The following is a 25,664-nucleotide window of genomic DNA, read 5'->3' as shown; positions in this document are numbered from 1 at the left end:
CATGTGAAAGTATTTCTCTTCAATGTATTTCAGGGCTTTGAAAGACTTTTTGAGGGACACTTATCAAACACCAAAAATTAAACGACCTTCATCCATATGGATGCTAAGGCTTTTAGAGGCCAAAAAGAGAAAAATAAAGGAAAAATTACCAACATACCCCTCTAATTTGTGGAAATTTCCAAAATATCCCTCAAATTTCAAAAAATCCCAAACTACCCCCGATATTTTATCATAACTTCCCAAAATGCCCCTCAATTTTTCAAAACCCCCAAAATACCCTTGGTTGTGAGATTAAATTTTTCCAAAGATAAAAAAATTTGTACCTCACATAAGAAGACTGATTGTCTATCAATACAAGATACTAAAACTAGAATTTAAGTAGGTTATGTAGGCTTTGGAGATGAATTGCTTCATTATTTTTAGATATAATTGCCCTTGTTTGCGAGGTAATATGTGACAAATTACATGCTAAGCACTCAAAAACGGATATTGAAGGGTATTTTGGGAATTTTTGAAATTTGAGAATGTCCACAAATTAGAGGGGTATTTTGGTAATTTTTCCCAAAATAAAATATACCTTTCAAATTTGCTGTTCACGGGCTGAAAGGCACTCAGCATTCGCCCTCCCTTTGTACCGCAACTTGCAAGGCAGTGCAAACAAATGAAGATCTTGGCCCTTAGGCAGGACTGATAATATAAGGCCAGCCAAAAACCATTAATGCGTTTCGAATGAATTTTTATATCGAACGAAGTGACGGCGGCTTCAGATCCGCGGCTACTCTCAGGACCATCCACCTGATCACTACTCATTCCTGTTTGGCATTGCTGGCGTCATGGTACGGGTATTATTTTGTTGTTTTTTCTGTGTGTGCATGTGTGTGCGTGTGTGAGAGAGAGAGAGAGCGAGGGTGCATGAGAAAATGGGCTCAAACTCACCCTCGCAGTTGTGATGTCTTCTTACCTATGAGATCCAATGAGTTACATTATGGGTACATATGCAAAAGGTGGGTAGATCTCATGATCGTTTGATATTCCAGGGCTTTACAGTTCATCGATAGGCTTAGTTTGCCTGCAGTGTTAATGTGCAACTGTATTTTCACTTGTCCATTTTTATACGGTTCTCTTCAAAACAGCATGGCCTTTCTTTGCTGTAATGTACTTTTTGTTGCACTTTCTCCTGTGGACCTATTCATGTGCAGACACTCACGTCCACGTTCCATGTCTCCCTTTGTTGTGTTTATGAAATATCAACATTATGACCTCCATCAGTTCTTGATTGGCCCATTGAGGTAAAACATTACTTGAGAAAACGAACTTGCTACTATAAACACAAAGAAAGCATCAACATCATAATCTCCATCATTTTTGCATTGGCCCATTATGTTAGAAAATTACTTGAAGAAACGAAACAACTTCACCAACTTCACCACTTGAGAAACAACGGATTGAGACCACTGCGCGGAAGAGGGATGGCCCTGAAACTAGTGTCCTTGCGCTGTTCATCTATTTCTTTAATGGCACATGCTTGTGTTCCAACATTTTCTCACAGCTTGAGGCATTTATTTAGTTCGTTGAAACAATTTCTCGCCCACACTATGAGTGGGAAAGGCTTCTTGTGTCACAAACTGCTGATGTGTCAAGACACTGAAGAACGGAGCCACCCTGCAAATCCCGGCCAAGAAGCCTTAAACTCTAGAAGCAGCAGAAGAAGTTTCACCAGCTTGCAAAGTTTGGCCGAGTGGCCTATTTTTAAAGAAGAGTTCCCACCAACTTATGGGACCCCGTCCGATGGGGCTAAGGGACCTTAAGGCCTTTAAATAAAGGACCGATTTCAAGGACCGCACATACACACACTCAATCTCTTGCGAGTAAGCATGATGACATGGCAGCTGTACGGACGTCCGCGTTTTGCACTGCAATGCCACGTGGCAGATTGTATGGATTTCCGCGTTTTATGCTGTTGATGTGGCAAGTGTACGGATTTCCTAAAATCATGCTGGTTGATTTTCAGCATGTGCTTTTGGGCTAGATGCTTTTAGAATTGAAGCTTTTCATGTAAACTGCTTTTCATAGGCCAAGGGCCTTTAAATATGTGTAGAGGGCTCAGTCTTTGGAATGCTCCCGTGTGGAGGTGCAAAGTTTGGAGTATCGGCGTTGTACCGAGTTCAAGCAATATAAAGAAATACTAAAAGGGGTGCCAAGGATTGGGGCCAATGCTCTCTTGGGGTGGAATTTCGCCACGCCCCTTCTCGTGTGTCGTGCATCTCTTTCAATTCAATTGTTATTGAAGTGCTAAAAGTTTGTTCAGTCTATTCTTTTTCGATGGCATGTGCCCGTTCTCGTGACAGTGGTATCAGAGCTTCAAGTGTATGCTTTTTTGAAAGCATACCCGGTTCCTACCGAAGAGCAGACAAAGCAAGATGGCGCTTCCAAATTTCATCGCAAACTTTATTTAAAGAATCTTTGTTTCACCGGAAATTATATTTAAAGAATCTTCGTGTCCCGACCCCAGACTTATTAGCCACTCCCACCCTTACTTCATCGCGCATTGGGCGCGCTCCCGTCTTCATTGCTCTGTCTGACAGGGTATAAGCCATAAAGATCACTGGCAGAGAAGGATCATAACTTTTTTTTTTGAGTTGCCGTTTTTCTCAGAGACAATGCAACGTTGTGGTGGATGTCTATAGCTACCAAGCCGCACACGCCAAGGACTTGGTAAGCTTTCAAGAAAATTTTTACCCGAAGTTATATGGCTTCTGGCAGCTTCTGGTAGAGTGGGGTATCTTGAAATGCTTGTCATGGAAACCCTTGTAGATTACGACTTGAAATTTCTCGACATCTCCCATCAAGTGTCTCTTCTCGAGCTAAAAACCTTGGAGGGCTAGTGTGATTGCCAGGTCTTGGAACTACCATCACTGCAACAGGAACATTGCTTGTTGAGGTTCGTTTCGACTATTCAAGAGCTTATGGACCATGTCGCGGACGACTATAACCTTATGAAAGAAATCTAACCCTAATCCTGGTGCAGGTTTCAGGATGGAAAGCGAGTCATCTTTTTGAGCTTGACTTATGTCGAGATTGCTTTTTAAGTTTGAGTTCTGTTTTAGAACTTGTTTGGTGATCCTGTTTGGAATTTGTTTGAAATGGATGGTATCTGTTTTGACCCTGTCTTGGTGTGGATTTGAATTGTTTGACCCTAGTTTTAATACTGATTTCAATGATTGGTGATTTTACTCCCGGGTGGAGTACTGAGAAATGATGTTTGTGAATGCTTGTTTATACTCATGGCCCAGACTCTTGTGATTATTTGCGGGCAAGTATTGAATGTTTGAAAAGTGTTGTTTTTACTCATGGTGCGGACCCTTGTGGTTATTTACGGGGGGAGTATTAAGAAGTATGAGCAGTGGTTACTCTCAGCACCTCCAAACGATGCAGGTGTTAAGAGTTCATTTTCTTGTTCGGTGGTAGCTCCGGTATCTCCCACGAGCAGATTAGGGAGTAGGGGCTATCTTGTGGCTGTGCCTGGCTAGTGTGAGGTAGGTCTCTCATGTCGGGTCATGTCTAGCCATGTTTAGCTCGGGGTTTTGGCTCAGTTCCATGGCCATTTGTGCTCCTGTAGGTTGGGAATATTATTCCTTAGCCTTGTGCTATTTTTCCTTGAGCTTCCCACAGCCATCTGATGCCCTTCCCTATGTCCCTCCCCTTTTTTAGCTCGTGAGAGCTGAAGGCTGGGTCGGACAGCTTTTGGTTTGTCCTATATATGGACATGGGGGGTCACTCTAGTATATAGCAGTTGTGCCCAGAGGGGGTCGCCCTCCCTTGGGTGTCCCAAAGGGGCTTGGTGCAGAGGCAGAGGACCTAGCGTTTTTGCTCAGCAGTCTTCTTGTACTACGCTCGAGGGGATTGCTTTAGGCCATAGAGGGCCTTGAGCAACCTACAAACCATGTCTGCGAAGTCTCAATCTTCGAACCCTGGAGGTTTCCACATACCTCCTCCTCTAGATCACCATTGAGGAATGCCGAAACAACATCCATTTGAAAAACCGGCCATCCGAAAAAGTCAGCAAGGGCAAAAACAATAAGTATGGTGGCCATCCGTGTAGTCGGTGCAAAGGTCTCCTTGTAGTCTACACGGGGTTTCTGAGAAAAGCCTTTGGCAACTAGTCTTGCCTTGTGCTTGTCCAAAGAACCATCAGTTTTGTACTTGGTCTTGTATACCCATTTGACACCAATCACTTTCCGCTTGGCAAGCCGTGGAACCAACACCGAAGTGTTGTTCTTCTTGTTGGAATCAAGTTCTTTGTGCATAGCCAACTTCCACTTTGGTTGTGAAAGTGCCTCCTCAACCGGAAGAGGATCTCTGTCCTTCATCACTTTAGACATCAAAGCATAGTTCACCTGTAGTAAAATCCCATCCACCTCAGCAACACGAAGTCACTGAGATCGCCGTGTAGTACCAGCTTCATGCCAATCAGGTGGAAAATCTGAAGTTGCTTAATCTCGCAAAGTCTCCAATAGCCACTTTGGCAATTGGTCGGTGTTTCTTCCCGGGGGAGGAGCTACTGATATATCTGGCTCCAACTTGGCACTATGATGAGAACCACTGTCATTTGCATCATCTCGAATGGGTGCATTTCTTCTCCAAAGCCTGAGGAACAAGGGTACGAGAAGAGGGCTCATCAAGAGGCAAATCAAAATCTGGGTCTCCAAGTATCGGCAAATCGGGGGTCGTCGTGGAAGACTTGGGAACGGAAGCCCTCTCTAAAGGTAAAATCTCGTCAAATACAACATTATGGCCGGGTACAACATCCTTCTTCTCTAGATCATAAAGTCAATATCCGTCGCAAATAGAGTTCGATCCGACAGAAATCAATCTCTAAAGGTAAAATCTCGTCGAATACAACATTACGGCTGAGTACAACATCCTTCTTCTCTGGATCATAAAGTCTATCCGTCGCAAATAAGTTGGATTTGACAAAAATCAATCTCTGGGACTTGGGGTCAAACTTCCCCCTTTGCTCCTCTGGGACATGGACATAGGCATCGCTCTCAAAAATCGAAAGTGGGAGACGTCGGGCTTCTTACCAAAATAGGCTTCAAATGGGGTCTTCTTGGGAACTGAAGAGGTTGGAGCTCGGTTTATGGTATGGACAGCCATCGCAATTGCCTCTACCCATAAAGACTACGGCGAGTCTCGATGCTCAAGCATGGTCCGAGACATTTCTACCACTGTTCCATTCTTCTGCTACACAACTCCATTCTCTGAAGGTGATCCGGTATTCTCAAGCTCTCGTTTGATGTCATGATCCGCACAAAAATGAATAAAAGCATTGGAAGTGAACGCCCCACCTTTGTCCGATCGAATAGTCTTCAACACTTGATTGCTTTCCTTCTCCACAAGAGTACGCTAATTCTTGAAGAGGCCAAATGCCTCGTGCTTGTGTTGTAGAAAGTATACCCAAGTAAAGCGGTTGAAATCATTCACCAATAACATAAAATAAAGAGCCTTGTCGAGGGAAGGGGTTTGCATAGGTCCACAAAGGTCGGTGTGAACCAACTCCAATACGGCAATGGCTCGGCGTGTAGCAAGCCTTTGAATAGATTCTCAATGTTTCTTCCCACGAATGCAAGTAATGCATTTCCCATGCTTACTCCCAACATTGGTAAGCCTGTAAGCATTTGCTCTCGAAAATCAAGCCGAAGAGCATCATTGTTCAAATGACCAAACTTGTAATTTCACCTGTGGGTATTCGAGTCGCTGAAGAGAGAGGGTGGAGCCTGTAGAGTCCATTCTCTACCGAGCCCTTTTTGACTTCTTTACCCGATTGCCGATCCCGAATAGATACCGCATGCTCTGTGAAGATCACCTCCATGCCAAGCTTGCACACCTCATGCACCGACATAAGATGAAAACACAGCTTTGGAGCATAAAGTACCTTGGAGGTATACATACTTCCTCTGTCGTCGGTAATGAGCTCCATGGAACCCTCGCTGTGGAATCTCAGATTTGTCGCCAATGAAGATAGTACCATAGGGTCGCCGCATGTCGCATAAAAGATCCTTGGAAGATGTCATGTGCTTGGAGGCACCACTATCTAGAATCCAATCACGATAATCTTGACCCGCAAGAGTCAACTCAACCTCCGATGTCTTGAAGAGTCCTTTGTGGGGAGAATCTCCAAATGAACAAAGGCCGGTGATTGCACCACTGCCGTCGATGAAGTCGAAGCCTTGCCAAGCCGCTTTGGACACTTCCTTTAGTAATGGCCCTTCTCACCGCAACTGTTGCAATGCCATTCCACCTTCAAGGCTTCACGCTTGGCATCACTCTTCTTGTCTTTGGTGTTGTTGCTTTTCTTCTTACCCTTCTACTTCTTGTCGTTGTTGAAAGAACCAGTCTTCGGAGCTTGACTTCTTCCCTGTATTGAATCGCTCCTGGTCCAATACCATGGGAACAATCTCGTCCCAAGAGAGAGTATTCAACTGGCCACTTGTTATCAAAGAAGAATAGAAGTTGGTGTATCGAGGAGGCAATTGGGCCAAAAGCTGGATGGCCATGTCCTCTAAACTGATAAGCTTTCCCATATGAAGTATCTCTGTTGAAGCTCCCGCATTTTGTTGACGTGATCCTGTTAGAGTTCATCTTCTTGTCCGGTGGTAGCTCTGTGTCACGTGACACATCCCAACCCTATGTGTCCGTGGACAAGCTACACCACAACAGGGTTCAGTCAGTCCGATCAGTCTAGATTAGCAGTGATCTGGCACTTTTGTGAGTCTATTCGTAGACCGTGCATGCCCAGTCACTTAGCATAGATGCATATCCTCCGGTTGCACACAACATGATCATCGGAATTCCCATCAGAATCCATTAGCATCAGTTAGGGGAATTTTCCAGTGCATTTAGCCTATTTTCCTATTTATTGGGATTTTCACTTATTATTTTTAAGTGACTTTCCTACAAAAGTAGGTAGGGCAATTTTGCTAAGTTAATATATAAGCAAACCCAAGTTAGCACTTTCTGGCAGAAGAGGCAACAGGAGCACCTTGCTCAACAGGCAACTTCTCAGCAAGACCAACCTCCGCGACTACTCTGGCGTTTTCTCCACAGAAGACCTAGCGTTTTTGCATCAGATCAGCCTTGGCGATTTGTGCACAGCAGATCAGCCCCTGCGTCATCACGACAGCAGATCTGCCTAGCGTTTTTGCATTTGCAGAACCCTAGCGACAGAAGGACCAATTTCAGCCCTTGGCGTTTTTGGATTTCAGCAGCAAATTAAGACCGGCATTATTCACCTAAAGTGTAGCAGATTCAGCCCGTAAGGACCATCAGTTTTCAGCCCTAAGAAACCTCATTTTTCAGCCAAGAAAACGCAGCCAAAACAGTCATTTTCAGCCACCGAAACAGTCCCGAAATTCAGCGATTAGAAGATCTCAGATTTTAGCCACCGTCGTCGTCATCGGCATAGACCAAGTTGCATAGTCCATTGCATACGCATTGTACACCTTTGTGCAATCAAAGAATAGACCACTCTCGCCGACGAGAGTGGGGCCTTCGGAGGAGGGTTTTACAACCTCTCGGGTGTCGTATCTCTTCTCTCTCCTTCTCTCAGTCTCATTCACTTGCACGCACAATATCCACTCACTTTGTTCGTGATCATAACACTCTCCATAAGACGGAAATCTCTCTCTTTCCCTAAGAACTAAAAGGAACCTTCAGCAGTAAAGATCACTAATCTTGAGAAAATACAACATTCATTCCGCTGCACCTAACACTCTGGTATCTCCCAGGAGCAGATCAGGGAGTCAGGGCTGTTTTGTGGCTGTGCTCGGCCGTACTTGAGGTAGACGTATCTATTCTCGGCGGTGCACATCATGGTATTGCTAACTTGGTAGGCTGGTGTCTTGTCCCGCTTATAGGAGAGGGGATCTAGCCTAGATGCCGTCGGGATGGGCGCCCAGTGTCCGGGCGGACGTAGTGTGAACACGGCCAGTGTGGCCGGCCATTATTATAAAAGGGAGGCCAAGGCCTCATTTACAGTTATCGACCTCCACTGGAAGAGGGCTAGTGGTTAGCCCGCGAGGCTAGGAGTGCGCGAGGTCACCTCGAGGAGGTGAGGCTGGGTGGTATGGGACGCTCGGTCTTACAGGTGCACGCCTACGTCCTCGGACGCTGACCCCAGCACGGGGGAGCTGCCGGATGGTGGCTATGGTCGGGTGGTTCGTCCGACGCGTATCTGTAGGTGGTCTGTGTAGCTGGGAGATCCTATCTCTTTGTTCGTTTCATGGTATCGGAGCCGGCTTGGTTGCACGAGGGACTATGTGCACACCTACGGATCGGTTCGAGTCGGGGAACCTCGAGTTCGCGTAATCTTTTAGTGATTAAATTGCTGAAATTACTTACTTTTCTTCTCGAAAGCATGTTTGCAGGTGAGGATTAGTGCTCTTTTGCTGATTTTTAATTAAAAAACAGCAAATTAACAGATGGGAGTGCTAGAAATTGAAAGGTTTCTTATGATTTTCGATGAAAATCAGAGAATTGCTTCTTCATTTACTGAATTTAGACTAAATTCAGCATACAACACATTTAACATCTCTCTGTAAATCCCTCTCTCTGTAAGTCCCTCTGTGCGAAGCATAGAGAGAGAGAGAGAGAGAGAGAGAGAGAGAGAGAGAGAGAGAGAGAGAGAGAGAGAGAGCATGTGCTTTCTCTGGTAATTGGGCACCTGAAGGAGTTGAGCACACCAAGTGTAGGTGTGCAGCTTTCACAGAATTCCTGCGTTGTTTTTTTTCTCTGAGAGGACAATTCCACCGTGGAGGATTTGCTAAGCGCTGGCATCTCTGGCGTGTGTTGAGCTTGGGGGGTGCGATTCTTTCTCTCCACGCGTCAGTTGAAGTTTTCGTTGCCCCTTGATTTTTCTTGCGCTACCTTATTTCCACGCTACAGGTAAGTTTGTTTTTTTATTGCTAAGTGGGCCTTTTAATTTAAAGTGGCCAGGCCCTATTAAGTTTGGACTTTTTTTAAAAGGTCTGAAACGTGAGTTTATTAAAAAACTCACTTACAGAGACCTGTAAGTTGCAGAGAAATGAGTTTTTAGACTCCTGCTTCTCTCCCCAGCTTGCTCTCTCTCACCTGCTCGCGCTTCCGCGCTCTCGCCATCACCTGCTCGCGTTCAGACACTCACGCCGACGCGTGGAGCTCTTCGAACTTTACTTTTTCGCGACCAAAAAGTGCAGAAGAGGCCCGGTTTCGTGTGAAAATTCCAGTTTTTCACGCACTTCGCCATGGATTCCTCAAGCTCAGATGTGCAGCGTGACAACGCACCAGGAAACATCCAAATTCCATTCACACATGCTCTCTACACATGGATTACAAGCACTTTCCAGAGTTTCGATCAGCGTGTTACCGCTCTGGAAAACGCGAATGTTCAAACGAACCTTCGCTTGGCCTCTCTCGAAGGGGTCGTACAGGGGCTCAGTTCCCGACTTTCTACTCTCGAAAATATGGCTCAGTCGACGACCGCGCGTATTTCCGAGGGGGAAACCCATCTCCAGCAATTGCGGATGCAAATTGCTGCTTTTGGACGTTCGCAGGGTGGTCCGACTGCCATACTTCCGTACAAAACTACGAATTTCTGAGGCGAAGAGAAAGAGTGTACAGAACTAGCTGTAAATAACTGGCTCCACCAGTGGACCACATACTTTGATCTCCATGGGGAGCATGATGAACGGAGGATTCAGACGATTCCTCTCTATCTGCGCAGTAAGGCGCTTACCTGGTGGCGTGACATGACAGAGAAGCCTACGACGTGGGCTGATTTTTGTGTGAAATTCAAGAGGGATTTCGCTAAAATGGACCTTTTGAAAGCTTATGCCAAACTGCAGAGTCTTTCGATGAAAACTCTGTCGTTTGATAAATATACGGCACCTTTCAAAGAGGCGCTCACCTTCTGCAAGGTGGATTCTACGCACGCTGTGCACATGTATCTGCTGGGATTACATGAAGATTACCGTTGGGCCTTAATCAAGGACAAAGCCCCGACTGATGTCGAGGATGCAGTGGCCAAGGCCAGGACGATCCATTTGATAAATGGAGCAAATTATGAGAAGAAAAGAATTACAGACCATCAATCCGGTGAGGGTGCTTCGAGGAAGCGACCCCGATACTAGCATAAGTCCAAATCACCGTCGAGATCTTCTCAGGAAAAGAAGAAAGCCAGAAATGCTTTAGTCGCTGATGCAGTGAAGAAGGGGGCTTGCTTCGGATGTGGCCAGACGGGTCGCCAAATCAAGGATTGCCCTAAAAAGAAAAAGACGTAGAAACCGCAAGGCCGTCCTTCGGTTCAGATTCACGAGATCTCAGGTAACTCTGATGTTGTTCAAGTTTTTTAGCACCAAAGTGTTTGGTAAGCACGATCTTCTCCGTTTCCCCGGGAAGATCAATGGTCACGACGTGACTGTACTCCTTGATAATGGAAGCTCACACAATTTTATGGATGTAAAATTGGTGCAGAAACTGAACCTGCGGACGCAGGACAGTGACCATGAGTATCGCGTGAAGATGGCTCGTGGCATGGATACGGATGTATGGAATCGGATGGTTCCAGACTTGTCGCTCGAGCTGGCTGATTACAAAGAGAACTTGGACTTCCACATCATGCGCCTGGACAGAGCAGATGTTATTTTAGGAATTCCATGGTTTTATGATAAACAAGACTCATTGTATATAGACTATGTACATCACTCTCTTGTTTTTGTTAAGCAGAACATGCCTCATGTATCTGTGTCGCTTTGTAATCAGAAGTCTGTAAATAATGGTTTTGCAATCCCAGTTGTTACTGCTTTGGAAATGTATAAAGAAATAAAGTCTTCTGATGTTGACTTTTATCAATGTGTACCATCTGCTTGGTTTGATTCATTAGTGCTTGGTACTTCTGTCACTGAATTTCGTAAAAATGTTTAATGTTCTTCTGTTGAACTTGGGGATTCCGACGAATCCAACCTTATCCGAGAAATCATGACTGATTTCAAGGATGTTTTTCCTGATGATCTACCTCTTGGCTTGTCGCCTTCGAGAGGAGTAGATCATGGCATTGAGTTGGTGGCTGGTAGTCAGCCCTTCTCAAAACAACCCTATCGGTTTAGTAAAACCGAGGAGGACGAGATTTAGCGATAGCTGAAAGATTATCTCGACAGGGGTTTTGTTAGGCCTAGCAAATCCCCGTGGGGAGTGCTAGTGTTACTTTCTCGAAAGAAGGATAACACTATGCGCTTCTGCGTGGACTACAAGGGGTTGAATAAGCTCACTGTTAAGAATAAGTATCCGCTCCCAGGCATGGACGATCTGATAGATCAGCTCCATGGAGCGTTGTATTTTACGAAGAGAGACCTGCGATCAGGCTATCATCAGATATGGATCAAACTGGAAGATATTCCTAAGACAGGCTTCCATACGCGTTATGGTCACTACGAGTTTTTAGTCTTGCCTTTTGGTTTGACCAATGCTCCAGCTACGTTCCAACAGATGATGAATGATCTGTTGAGACCATTTTTAGGCAACTTCGTTGTTGTATTTCTTGATGATATCTTGATCTACAGCCGAAGTTTGTCTGAGCACCTAGTGCATATACACACTGTTCTCGAAGTACTGAGAACTGAGAAGCTTTACGCTAAGGCTTCGAAGTGTGAATTCTTTAAAAAAGAGCTTCTGTACTTGGGTCACATCATTACTCGCGATGGAATTCGCGTTGACCCTGAAAAATTGGATAGAGTGCGAAATTGGCCCATTTTGAAGAATGTGCGCCAAGTAAGGTCCTTTTTAGGCTTTACAGGATTCTTTCGCAAATTTATTACTCTAAAGTTGCTGCTCCGCTTACGCAACTTTTAAAAGGAGGGGTGAAAGGGCCGAAGAATTTGGGTCCTCATCGTAAAGGTAATCCCCTTGTTGTTTGGAATGAGCGTCTCGACGAGAGCTTTCGGACACTAAAGCACTTGGTGACTACTGCGCCAATATTGCACATTGTGGATCCTAGCAAACCGTTTGTGGTTGAAATGGATGCTAGCGATTATGCTATTGGTGCGGCATTATACCAAGATGGACGTCCTGTTGCGTTTGAAAGTAAGAAGCTTTCTGACACTGAGATGCGTTATCCAACGTATGAAAAGGAGCTTTACGCCGTAGTCCATGCCCTGAGGAAATGGCGGCACTACTTGTATGGCTCTACGTTTGTTGCATGGACAGATCATCATTCCTTGCGCTATATCTGTGATCAGGGTGATCTCAGAGGCCGGAAGGCTAGATGGGTTGAGCTTATGCAAGAGTTTGACTTTGAGATCCGTTATAGAAAAGGATATAGCAATCGAGTTGCCGATGCGCTCAGCAGGATTCCTGAGGTCAATGCCTTGTCTATGGCTGAAATCTCGACGGATTTCTTTCTCTCTCTCCGAGGGCTATGTCGTTCCGATGGCCATTTTGGCAAGATATGGAACGAGGTCGAAGCGGGGCATGACTCGCATACAGGCTTGGGTGGTCCGGAGACCCAAGTGAGTCGTGCTCGAGAGACGAGACAGTGACAATATTCCATTAGAGGAGGACTATTGTTCAGAAATGGTAAAGTCTGCGTGCCGGAAATCGATGAGATTCGACAAAGGATTTTGTGCGAATGCCACGATTTTCCTAGCGTTGGGCTCCCAGGCATCCAGAGAACTTTGGCTTTGGTCAAGCAATATTTCTATTGGCCAAGGATGCTCTCTTACATAGAGAGCTATGTGAAGAGATGCGCTCAATGTCTTGTCAATAAGGCAAAGCGCCTTAGGAAAGCTGGTTTGCTACACCCATTGGAAATCCCAGATGCCAAGTGGCAGAGTACTTCCATGGATTTCATCGTTGGTTTGCCTAATACTAGTCGGGGCAATGACGCTATTTGGGTTGTGGTTGATAGACTCACAAAAATGGCGAAGTTTATACCAACGAAGTCGATAGTTAAAAGCCATGAGTTGGCGGTTTTATTTGTTGATCAGCTTTATAAGCTGGATGGTCTCCCAGTGATCGAGATACTAAGTTCACTGGCCGATTTTGGCGAGATGTCTTTGCTCACCTTCATACCAAGTTGAGTATGTCGTCTTCTGACCATCCTGAGTCCAACGGACAAACTGAGAGGATGAATTAGACGTTAGAAGACATGTTGAGAGCCTATGTCTCTCTTAGGCAATCTGATTGGGAAAGGTATCTTCCACAATTAGAGTTTGCCTGTAATAGTAGCAAGTATTCTGCTACTGGATTTAGCCCATTCATGCTGATGTATGGATTTGAGCCTAAATCCCCGATTGCTATTGGCTTAGAGAAAGTCAAGGAACGCCAAGCTCATGATTTTCTGTATGACATGCAGGAAATGCTCGAATTGGCTAAGGATAGTATACGAACGGCTCGTGACCGAGTCACTACTTATGCTAATCAAAAGAGGTCTCCTAGGACTCTAGATGTGGGACAATGGGTCTCTCTGAAGATACCCAAGGATTCCAAGACTATGCGAATAGGAAAGCATTACAAGCTTTCAGCTAGATATTGTGGTCCGTTCTTGATCACAAAGAAAATTGGCCAAGCTGCCTACAAACTGGCTCTTCCTTCGGATGTTAGTGTACATCCAGTGTTTCATGTCAGTCGCCTTAAGAGTGAAATTGGGCGAAGCTGATGTTGTCGTGCCTATCGAGGAAAATGTATGGCAAGATATGCAAACTGAGTATATTCCTCGAGAACCAGAAGCAGTTTTGGATCATCGTACCCGTCATTCTCGCCAAAAGGCTTATGACGAGTACTTAATTAAATGGAAGGGTCAATCTGAAAGGTTTGCTACTTGGGAACCTGTTAGAGCTTTGAAGGCTCAGTATCCCCACTTCATTGATGAGGACATCAATGGTTCTTAAGGGGGGAAGTATGTTATGTCCTGCTCACAAGAGAGGGGATCTAGCCCAGATACCGTCGGGACGGGCGCCCAGTGTCCGGGCGGACGTAGTGTGAACACGGCCAGTGTGGCCGGCCATTATTATAAAAGGGAGGCCAAGGCCTCATTTACAGTTATCGACCTCCACTGGCAGAGGGCTAGTGGTTAGCCCGTGAGGCTAGGAGTGCGCGAGGTCACCTCGAGGAGGTGAGGCCGGGTGGTATGGGACGCTCGGTCTTACAGGTGCACGCCTACGTCCTCGGACGCTGGCCCCAACACGAGGGAGGTGCCGGATGGTGGCTATGGACGGGTGGTTCGTCCGACGCGTATCTGTAGGCGGTCTGTGTAGCCGGGAGATCCTATCTCTTCGTTCGTTTCAACTGGCATGAGGCAGGACCCCTGTTCCTAGGTTTTCTCGGGGTCAGAGTCTCGAGTGATCTGCACTTAGGCCACTAAATATGTGTTCCAGGTCACTTTTAGTGAGTTTACATATTTATTAGCCATTTTAGCCAATTTCTAGAATCGTGGGGTTTTCTACCTGAGTAGGGCAAACTGGAGTTTGTCCTATATAAGAAGCCCTCCCCCCCCCTCCCCCCCGTACTTTTGGCAAGTTGTTGAATGCAGATTACCAGCGTTTGGGCTCTCTCTCTCTCTCTTTGCTAGTGTTTTCTCTCTCTAGCGTTTTCACTTTGTGGCGAGCTTGTTCAACAGGCACCTTCTCGGCAAGACCTTCTCCGGCAGCAAAACCTAGCGTTTTCAGCCCTGACGTTTTTATATTGCAGATCAGCCCCGGCAATAGCAAGACAGCAGATTCATAGCGTTTTTGCATCAACACAAAATCAGCCCTAGCGTTTTTAGATCAGCAGGACCACTCGGCGTTTTGCAGATCCTTCGCAACAAAACACCCAAAAGCATCAGCGTTTTCAGTTTTCAGCATCAAGACCCTGCAGTAGAAGTCCCAAACCTTGCAGATCTCACCTTCTCGCAGCAGATCCTTGCCGCACGGTCAGATCAGCTAGCGTTTGCAGTTTCAGCCCAAAAAACGCGGATAACGCAGATTTCAGCATCTGCGTTTTCAGCGCGTCGTCGTTGCATTGTTGTCATCGCTGTCTTCACCGACATAGAGTCACAATTCAGCAGATAAAGATTTGCAGATTTCAACCATTTTGATTTCAGATTTCAGCGCGTCTCGTCATCGTCCTCATCGTCGTTGTAAGGTGCAACGGAATGAATGTTGAACTTTGCTCAAGATGAGTGCTCTGAACTGTGCTCAAGGGTTCCTTTTACTTAGGGAAGGGAGAGCCTTCCGTCCTTTTATGAGAGTGCAATGAACACAAACAAAGTGATGAACACTGTGAATGAAGGTGCTGAGACTGAGAGATAGAGAGAAGAGAATACGACACTAGAATGTTGTCAAACCCTCCTCCGAAGGCCCCACTCTCTATGGCGAGAGCGGTCTACTTATGATTGCACAAATCTCTACAATGCTTTGGACTTGCCGATGATGTTGATGACGATGAGGACGACGACGAGACGGACTGATATCTGAAAATACTAATGGCTGAAATCTGCAAATCTTTATCTGCTGAATTCCAACTCTATGTCGATGACGACGGTACAACGACATTGCACTGCAAACGTAGATGCTGAAATCTGCGTTTTCCGGGCTGAATCTGCAAACTTCCCAGGATTTGACCGTGCGGCGAGGATTTGCTGCGGGAAGGTGAGATCTGCGAGGTTTGGGGGTTTTACTTCGGAAACTGACTGCTGAAAACTGAAAACGCTGAGCCTAGGGCTGATTCCGTCGTGAAGATCTGCAAAAACGATGAGGTTGATTTGCAAACCAAAAACGCTAGAGGCTGAAATCTGTCATTGCTGAGGAAACTGCTAAAGCTAGGGCTGATCTGTAGTCGGGAATTTGTTATCGCTAGGGCTGATCTGTTGTGTCTTATGGTCGCCGAGGCTGAACTGCCATGCAAAAACGCCAAGGTTGATCTGTGGTTGCAAAACGCTAGGTCCTTGCTGCTATGTTGCAAAAACGCTAGGCCTACCGGGGTCTTGCTGAGAAGGTGCCCGTTGAACCGAAGTTCCCGCTGCCTCTTCTGCCAGAAAATGCTAGCGCTAGGTTTCTATACATACAAACTTAGTAAATTTGCCCTACCTAGTTCCCAACAAAAGTCACTTAAAAATAATAAGTGAAAAATGCCAAAAATAGGGAAAATAGGTCTATGCATTGAAAAAATGCTCCTGATGGGTTTTGATGGAAATCTGATGATCATGCTGTGTGCAACGAGAGGATATGCATCTAATCTAAGTGTCTGGGCATGCACGGTCTGCGAACAGACTCACAAAAGTGCCAAAACACTTCCTATTCTAGACTGACTTGACTGAACTGAACCTTGGTCATGCTGTAGCTAGTCCACGGACACATAGGGTTGGATGTGTCACATGACATCCCCTCCTTTTCAAAATGAGGTACTGGTACCGAACTGTATGGCGTCGAGGGAGATCGCCAATAGCATCCGGAATCTTGGAAAGGACTCTTCGCCGGCCCACTTTGATTTGTGGGTCGTACGATACTTGAAGCGACACAAAGTCATCTTCAATGCTTCCACTTCGTCTATAGTCATGCGTCTACCTTCTTCAAGAATCTACGAGGATGAAAATTCCTGAAACCACTTTCAACACAAAAACATGAACATATCCATTCCATGTAAAGTGATTGGGAAAAATCTCGTCTTTTCTAAAGACTGTGCATGCAATGTAGATGAACAAATAGACGGAGTGCCAACGTGTTCACCACACACACGCAAACAATGAGATCGAATCTTGTGTTTCTGATCTAAATCAATCAACTGTGGTAAATCACAATGGACATGCCAATGCTTGATGCTCAATCTTTCTTGTGCTCTTTCTGATACTGTGTGATGCAAAGGAAGAGACATAGAATGTGACTTCCGTGACTGCAAACATTTCATCTTTCCATGAGTAATCTGCATACATCCGTGCTCATTCATGAGTGAATCGTGCTCATCGTACAATATCTCATGCCTATGAAAAGGGATCACATAAATACGCCGACTAAAATACAGGAAACGATCACGAATGAAACACTCGTACAATGCGTGCTGACTAATCGTGCAAACACATAGTACTTCCTGTGGGGGTTTTGTGGACCTAGTCTCGAGAGCCAAGATCGGTTCTTCGTGATTGATCGTCTCTGCAATGAGGTTAGCTTCACTAGAGAAAGTATCAACCAACACATCATCCTTGTGAACAATCACATCATCTTCATGCAAATAATCATCATGCTTGTGAGAAATCACATCTTGATGAGGCAAATCATCATGCTCATCATTATCATGCAATTCATCATGCTTCTCATTATCATTCAAATCAATCATGCAAATGGTGTAATTCTTGTGTGTCTTGCTTGGGAGAAGAAGAGACGGAGAGATTCTCTTTTTCCCGAATCTCTTGCATCTGTGCCTGCACTTGAGAAAAGAATCGGAACAAGGCGGCTTTCCTTTTGATGTGCTCATGCTCTATGGCTGCCATTCTTTCTTTGTGTTCATGCTCTATTTCTGCTTTTCTTGCTTCGCGTTCTAACTTCCTGTCCATCATCATCTTGTCGAAAACCTCCAATAGTTGGTGCAATCCTTGGCGTAGATGGGGAAGAGGGAGGGTCGGAAAAACCTCCTTGTGGGGAAAACTCTTCTCCGCCACTCCCACGCTCATTACCTTCATGCATAGTATCCATACTGCTTCGGGTGATGACCATACATTGAAGTCTTGGGTTCTTAAGTTCACGAGGAACTTGGGTTCTTGGGGGTCTTGGTTCTTGGGGTTCTTGAAGATCTTGAGGGTCTTGAGGTTCTCGAGGTTCTTGAGGGTCTTGAGGTTCTTAAGGTTCTTCTTTGGCTTGCAATCTGTGTTAGAGAAGGATCTTCTCTTCACCCGAGCTCTTCTCTTTTCCGCGGGCGCACCCCTTGGCAGCCTTGCGCTCACACCAAGGTTGCTTTTTCCCACCTCACGTCGAGTGGCCGGCCGCTAAGTGCACGGTCCGCTCTCAATGAGTGAAAAGAGGCACAAGGGGAGGTTGGACAAGCCCTTCTTTCTTGGGTTTCCTGTCACTCTTCAAAAACACGATTAGGAATCGACACGCCCAAGAGGACTTGGGTTACGTGCGACCGCAACAAGCAAAAAAAAATTCTGTGGTTCTTTCCTTGAGTGATACAGAACGCTGCCAAAGCTCTGATACCAATGTAAGGTGCAGCGGAAGTGAATGTTGAACTTTGCTCAAGATGAGTGCTCCGAAGTGTGCACAAGGGTTCCTTTACTTAGGGAAGGGAGAGCCTTCCGTCCTTTAATGAGAGAGTGCAATGGACACAAACAAAGTGATGAACATTGTGAATGAAGGTGTTGAGACTGAGAGATAGAGAGAAGAGAATACGACACTAGAATGTTGTCAAACCCTCCTCCGAAGGCCCCACTCTCTATGGCAAGAGCGGTCTACTTATGATTGCACAAATCTCTACAATGCTTTGGACTTGCCGACAATGTCGACGACGATGAGGACGACGACGAGACGGGCTGAAATCTGAAAATGCTAATGGCTGAAATCTGCAAATCTTTATCTGCTGAATTTTGACTCTATGTCGATGACGACGGTACGACGACGTCGCGTTGAAAACGCAGATGCTGAAATCTGCGTTTTTCGGGCTGAATCTGCTTCGCAGGATCTGACTGTGCGGCGAGGATCTGCTACGGGAAGGTGAGATCTGTGAGGTTTGGGGGTTCTACCGTGGAAATTGACTGCTGAAAACTGAAAATGCTGAGCCTAGGGCTGATTCCGTCGTGAAGATCTGCAAAAACGCTGAGGTTGATTTGCAAACCAAAAACGCTAGGGGCTAAAATCTGTCCTTGCTGAGGAAACTGCTAACGCTAGGGCTGATCTGCTGTGTCTTGTGTCGCCGAGGCTGATCTGCCATGCAAAAACGCCGAGGCTGATCTGTGGTTGCAAAACGCTAGGTCCTTGCTGCTGTGTTACAAAAACGCTAGGCTTGCTGTGGTCCTGCTGAGAAGGTGCCTCTTGAACCGAAGTTCCTGCTGCCTCTTCTGCCAGAAAGTGCTAGCGCTAGGTTTCTATACATACGAACTTAGTAAATTTGCCCTACCTAGTTCCCAACAAAAGTCACTTAAAAATAATAAGTGAAAAATGCCAAAAATAGGGAAAATAGGTCTATGCACTGTAAAAATGCTCCTGATGGGTTCTGATGGAAATCTGATGATCATGCTGTGTGCAACCAGCGGATATGCATCTAATCTAAGTGTCTGGGCATGCACGGTCTGCGAACAGACTCACAAGAGTGCCATAACACTTCCTATTCTAGACTGACTTGATTGAACTGAACCTTGGTCATGCTGTAGCTTGTCCACGGACACATAGGGTTGGATGTGTCACGTGACAGTCGTCAACATCGTTGGCAAGTCCAAAGCATTGTAGAGATTTGTGCAATCAATAGCAATAGACCGCTCTCTCCATAGAGAGTGGGGCCTTCGGAGGAGGGTTGACAACATTCTGGTGTCGTATTCTTCTCTCTCTATCTCTCAGTCTCAGCACCTTCATTCACAATGTTTGCCACTTTGTTTGTGATCATTTGCACTCTCTCACTAAAGGAACGGAAAGCTCTCCCTTCCGAAAGTAAAAGGAACCTTGAGCACAGTTCAGAGCACTCATCTTGAGCAAAGTTCAACATTCACTTCCGCAGCACCTTACATTGAATGAGAGCTTTGGCAGTGTTTTGTATCACTCAAGGAAAGAACCACATAATTTGTTTTTGCTTATTGCGGTCGCTTGTAACAGACTTGGACACTCCAAGTCAAGAATCAATCACGACAGCACCAAATAACCACTTCAAAACAATTCACAGTTCACAATAGATTTGCACTGGTCCGGCGGAGTTCCGTGCCTAGAGATATTGGCCCCAAAGACTGGCGCCCCTTTCGGTATTTCTTTATGTATTAATCAATGTTCAAAGTACAAGAAAGCGGTTAGGGTTTCACTCTCATACTCTGCGTCCAGATGCTCTGTAGAGTGTGAGCCCTCACCGCTTATTTAAAGTTTACAAGGGATGCCAGAAGCAGAGCCCCAAAAGCTTAAAATCAAAAGCAGGGTTTTCTCTCTCTCTCTCTCTCTCTCTCTCTCTCTCTCTCTCTCTCTCACAAGCTCTTTTGAGCTTTTAATCAAATAAAGCAATAGTGCTCTCTCTCTCTCTCTCTCTCTCTCTCTCTCTCTCTCCCCCATGCGTAGGAAAACAAAGCAAAGTTGACGCAAAAGCAATTGAAAAACTGCCGCAAATTCAGTCAGCGCCATTTTCGGATTTTCAGCCTGTTGCTAGGGTTAGGGTTAGGCTTTAGGGCAGTTTTTAGGGCTAGGTTTAGGGTTAGGGTTTTTGGCAGATTTTAGGGTTTTTAGGTTTTAGGGTTAGGGTTTGCAGAAAAGGGTTTTCAGCAGCAGTCAAGGCTAGGGTTTCCCGCATGCTCTCGGGCAGACATGTCATCACTTTGTGACATACCCCCCTCTTGAAAGCATTGTAATCGCCCTCGATTACGCCTGCAAAACAGACAGAAGCCATAAACCGTCTTAGCAGACACTGACTGTTAGTACCTACGTACTAGCAACACACATCTAGCACATGTACCAATTGACAGTCACATCACACGACATCATAGGACATCACTAGACATCAGAGGCCATCACATGACATTCAACATTCATTCGGATCTTAGACCATGATTTATCGGCAATGTAGCTAGCAATCGTATCTAGATCCAATCGAGACCTCTTCGATGTTCGATTGACTAACCCCTATTGCAACCATGTCTATTCGAGATCAATGAGACCAAAATGCTGCAGTCATTTCGTCTATCAGTTCCTGCGCTCAAAAAGAAGTCGAGAACAAATCAGTATCATAATCAGGAATTCCATTTCATAAAGTCATCCAGCAGAATACTGTCAGCTCTCAGTATCCCTGAAGCTCAAAGAGACATTAGTGACTTTAGTATCAATATCGAGGCATCTGTTGACAAAGGATCGGAGTAACTCCCCTCTTGTGCATCCCACTGCACGAGATCTCCGGCCAGGCTGAATTTTGGGTTCCATTTGGAGTAGACTATGCTAAACCAAAAGCATCGAGGTAAAGTTTCACAATCTAAGGAGTATTTGCTAGGTCCTCCTCCTCCATCCACATCGCATTTAATGCAGGATAGTTCTTGAACTTAACCAAGAACCGCCTTTGGACTTTACCTTTTGTAACAAACTTGGACACTCCAAGTCAAGAATCAACCGCGACAGCACCAAATAACCACTTCAAAACTATTCACAGATCACAATAGATTTGCACTGGCCCGGCGGAGTTCCGTGCCTAGAGATATTGGCCCCAAAGACTGGCGCCCCTTTCGATATTTCTTTTTGTATTAATCAATCATCACAGTACAAGAGAGCGGTTAGGGTTTCACTCTCAGACTCTGCGTCCAGATGCTCTGAGAAGTGAGGCCCTCACCACTAATTTAAAGGTTACAAGGGATGCCCAAAAGCAGAGCCCCAAAAGCTTTTAAAATCAAAAGCATCAGTTCTTCCTCTCTCTTAGAGAGTCTTTTCTCTTTTTTTAATAAAAAAAAAGCAAAAGCAAAATTCCCGTCGCTCATCATTTTCCAAAAAAAATAAAAAAATTATTATTATTATTATTTTTTTAATAATCCGCCTCCGCGATTTCCGGAATTTAGGGTTTTTGGCAAAAATTAGGGTTTACAGGAATTTTAGGGTTTCTGACAGAAATTAGGGTTTCTGCTGTCCGCCACGTCATCACTTTGTGACATACCCCCCTCTTGAAAGCATTGTAATCGACCGCGATTACGCCAACAAAACCGACAAAAGCCATAAACCGTCTTAGCAGACACTGACTGTTAGTACCTACCTACTAGGAACACACATCTAGCACATGTACAAAATCGACAGTCACATCACACGACATCACAGGACATCACCAGACATCACAAGACATCACATGACATTCAACATTCATTCGGATCTTAGACCATGATTTATCGGCAATGTAGCTAGCAATCACATCTAGGTCCAATCGGGACCTCAACGATGTCCGATTGACTAACCCCTATTGCAACCATGTCTATTCGAGATCAATCAGACCAAAATGCTGCAGTCATTTCGTCTATCAGTTCCTGCACTCACAAGAAGTCAAGAACAAATCAGTATCATAATCAGGAATTCCATTTCATAAAGTCATACAGCAGAATACTGTCAGCTCTCAGTATCCCTGAAGCTCAAAGAGACATCAGTGACTCTAGTATCTAAATCAAGGCATCTGTTGACAAAGGAGTGGAGTGACTCCCCTCTTGTGCATCCCACTGCACCAGATCTCTGGCCAAGCTGAATTCTGGGTTCCATTTGGAGTAGACTATGCTAAACCAAAAGCATCGAGGTAAAGTTTCACAATCTGAGGAGTATCTGCTAGGTCCTCCTCCTCCATCCACTTCGCATCAAGTGTAGGATAATTCTTGAACTTAACCAAGAACCGCCTTCGGACTTTACCCTTATTCTTCGTATCCTTATGTGCCAAAATCTGTTCAGGAACAAGGATCTCCTCGTTTTCTTCCACTTCGGGTTGCTTATCAGGCTCCCCATCATCAGGCACATCACCTTTAAAAGGTTTCAAGAGACTCACATGAAATGCATTGTGAATCCTCCAAGTATCTGGCAGTTTCAGTCGGAAGGAGACTTCATTTATCTTTTCAGTAATCTGGAAAGGGCCATAGTATCGCATACTAAGCTTTGGAAAAAGCCTCTCCTTTTCCTTTTTCTTTCGTAGGCGTGCCTTCTCAAAACGTAAGAGCACCCAATCATCCTCCTTCAATTTCATGTCGCGACGATGGCGATCCGCTGCCTTTTTCTGTCGTTCTTGAGACTTCTGCAAAGTCTCGCGAACCTTGGCAAAAGCCGTATCCAGATCTCGCGTATATTCATCCGCTTCAAAGATCTTATCTTTCGTGCTCAGGAAGGGTGGAACCTTCGCAGCACCTTCAACAATCTCAAATGGCGCCTTACCCGTCGACGAGTGTATCGTGTTATTGTAGGCAAATTCCACCAAAGGTAAAAATCTTTCCCATTGAGTCTTCTGATCTAAGATATAAGACTTCAATAAATCTAGAACCACTGAATTGGCAATCTCGGATTGCCCGTCAGTCTGCGGGTGGAACGATGACGAGAACTGCAACCGCGTGCCAATGTTCTCCCAAATTGCCTTCCAAAACAAACTCGTAAATCTGGGGTCTCTGTCGGAGACAATTGTCTCAGGCATGCCATGTAATCTGAAAATCTGGGCCACAAACAGTCTCGCCAAGTGATCCAGCTTGACTGTTTTCTTCACTGGAATGAAATGAGCCTGTTTGCTAAATCTGTCAATAACAATCCAGATACCATCGTGACCACTCTGTGTTCTCGGGAGATCAAAAATGAAATCCATTGCTATACTTTCCCAGGGGCGGGTGGGTATGGGTAAAGGCTGTAACAATCCCTGTGCTTTATGCCTATCAAACTTGACCTTCTGGCATACCAAGCAACTGCGCACAAACTCTTCCACATCTTTCTTGAGTTTCGGCCAAAAGAAATATCTCTCTACCCCTTTCATGGTGGTAGCAATGCCGCGGTGACCCGTAAAAGGTGGACAGTGGCATTCAGTCATAACCTTTTCCCTCAACGGCTGTGTAACGCACAACATAGTCTTTTTCATCAAGTAGCCTTCCCGAAGGGAGTATCCCGCTACTGTCTCCCCATCCCGTATCCGTGTGAAAATATCTGCAAAATCTGTATCTGTGGCATACTGATCGACCATATCCTCGAAGCTCCTATGATGTATCGCGGAAATAGCCAGAACCAACGGTTTCCGAGACAAAGCATCTGCCACCACATTCTTCTGTCCCTGCACATGGACAATCTGGAAGTGAAACTGTGACAAGATGTTCGCCCACCGCATCTGCTTTTCCGAAAGCTGCTTCTGTGACAAGAAGTAGCGCAAACTCTGATGGTCTGTAAAGACAATGAAATCCGCTCCGAGTAGGTAATGCCGCCACTGAGTAAGAGCATGGATAACCGCCAAAAGCTCTTTCTCATAAATCTGTGCTGTCATCTCCGGCCTAGAGAACAAACGGCTCTCGTAAGCTATGACATGGCCTTCTTGCATCAAGACCGCACCCAGACTACGACCACAAGCATCACAATATACTTCGAATGACTTCTGCAAGTCCGGCAAAGTCAAAATAGGTCCCGTAGTCAATTTCTCTTTCAATGTCTGAAAGGCAGTCACCTCTGTGGGGCCCCACGAAAAAGGTACTCCTTTCTGTGTCAAGATATGCAAAGGGGAAGCAACCTCTGCAAACTTTCGTATGAACTGCCTGTAGTACGAACATAGTCCTAAGAAGCTTCTAACTTCATGGACATTCCTCAAGTCGGGCCAATCACGGATAGTCTCTATCTTGGCCGGATCCATTTGCACTCCTGCTGCTGACACAATGTGTCCCAAAAAGTGTATCCATGGTAGGAAAAATTCACTTTTCTTTGCATTAATCACTAGCGTGTGATCTCGTAATGCCTAAAAGACTTGAAGAGATGATCTCTGTGTTCTGCCTCATTCTTGGAGAAAACAATGATGTCGTCAAAGAAAGTGCCAAAAAAGAAAAAGCCTGTACTCTCGAAAAATCCTGTCCATCATCCGGTTAAATGTCGCAGGAGCATTGGTTAAGCCAAAAGGCATCACCAAAAACTCAAATAACCCAAAAGTCGTCCGAAAAGCTGTCTTGTAGACATCTCCTGGCGCTATCCTGATCTGATGATATCCACTCTTCAAGTCAATCCTGCTAAAGCACGAGGATCCCTGTAACCTGTCGAGCATATCATCGATCCTAGGAATCGGAAATCTGTTCTTGATGGTGATTTCGTTGAGAGTGCTATAATCGATGCACATTCTCCAAGATCCGTCTTTCTTCAAAACCAACAACACTGAGAGCAATACGGTGAAGTACTAGGCTGGACAAGACCCTTTTCCAAGAGGTCTTTCACTGAGTTCATAATCTTTTCATTCTGTACTCGGCTCACACGATAAGGTGGCCGATTCGGTGGTGTGCTTCCAGATATCAGATCAATGGTATGATCTTCAAGCCCTCTCAAAAGCAATCGGCATGAGCGTGGAGAAAAAAAAATCTTGGCGTTCTTTTCTTCAGGTCAAAACATATTCAACCTTTATCCATCGTTCAGTTCTCCCAAAAGAATGAGTAAGAAAACTGAAGTTCATCAAGTACAATCTTTAAGCCCTTCATTTATCAAAGTCGCTTTCTTGGCCCGGTAGTCAACCACGGCGTAGTTCTTGTGGTACCAAGGGATCCCGAGTAGAACGTCACTCGCGTGCCCTGAACACCCCTCTCATTGCAAACGAAGTTTGCCAATGCTCGGTGTAATGGCAACATCCCATCCGGGTGCCAGTCGAACTACCTCCGCCTGTAGCGTCAGTCTGTCGGGCGTAGTTCCAAATCGAGCCGCCAATTCCAAGTGAAAAGAAGTTGGCCTTGGCTCCTTCAAAAGAGCTTCCTGATCCTTCACTTTGCCCCGAAAGCGGCAAAGTTTGTACTTTCATTCATTAGATTCGGTGCAGGT

At 45.4% G+C, this 25,664-nt stretch overlaps 1 protein-coding gene across 4 annotated transcripts in view; it reads left to right on the top strand.

Moving 5' to 3' along the window:
- Positions 1 to 597: 597 nt before the first annotated feature.
- Positions 598 to 25,664, top strand: part of LOC147418733 (uncharacterized) — an 86,153-nt gene continuing 61,086 nt past the window's right edge. For 2 of the 4 annotated variants that reach the window (XM_086505944.1, XM_086505941.1), the window contains exon 1: positions 598 to 842. In XM_086505944.1, coding sequence (XP_086362070.1) covers positions 834 to 842 — 9 coding nt within the window. In that variant the 5' untranslated portion in view covers positions 598 to 833. The remainder of the gene's footprint in view (positions 843 to 25,664) is intronic. The other 2 variants (XM_086505942.1, XM_086505943.1) reach the window with 2 other exon arrangements.

This window comes from Adiantum capillus-veneris, chromosome 29 (assembly GCF_014529385.1).
Source record: "Adiantum capillus-veneris isolate H3 chromosome 29, ASM1452938v2, whole genome shotgun sequence".
In the NCBI taxonomy this organism is placed as follows: Eukaryota; Viridiplantae; Streptophyta; class Polypodiopsida; order Polypodiales; family Pteridaceae; genus Adiantum; species Adiantum capillus-veneris.
This window is presented reverse-complemented; position numbering and strand designations above follow the sequence as displayed.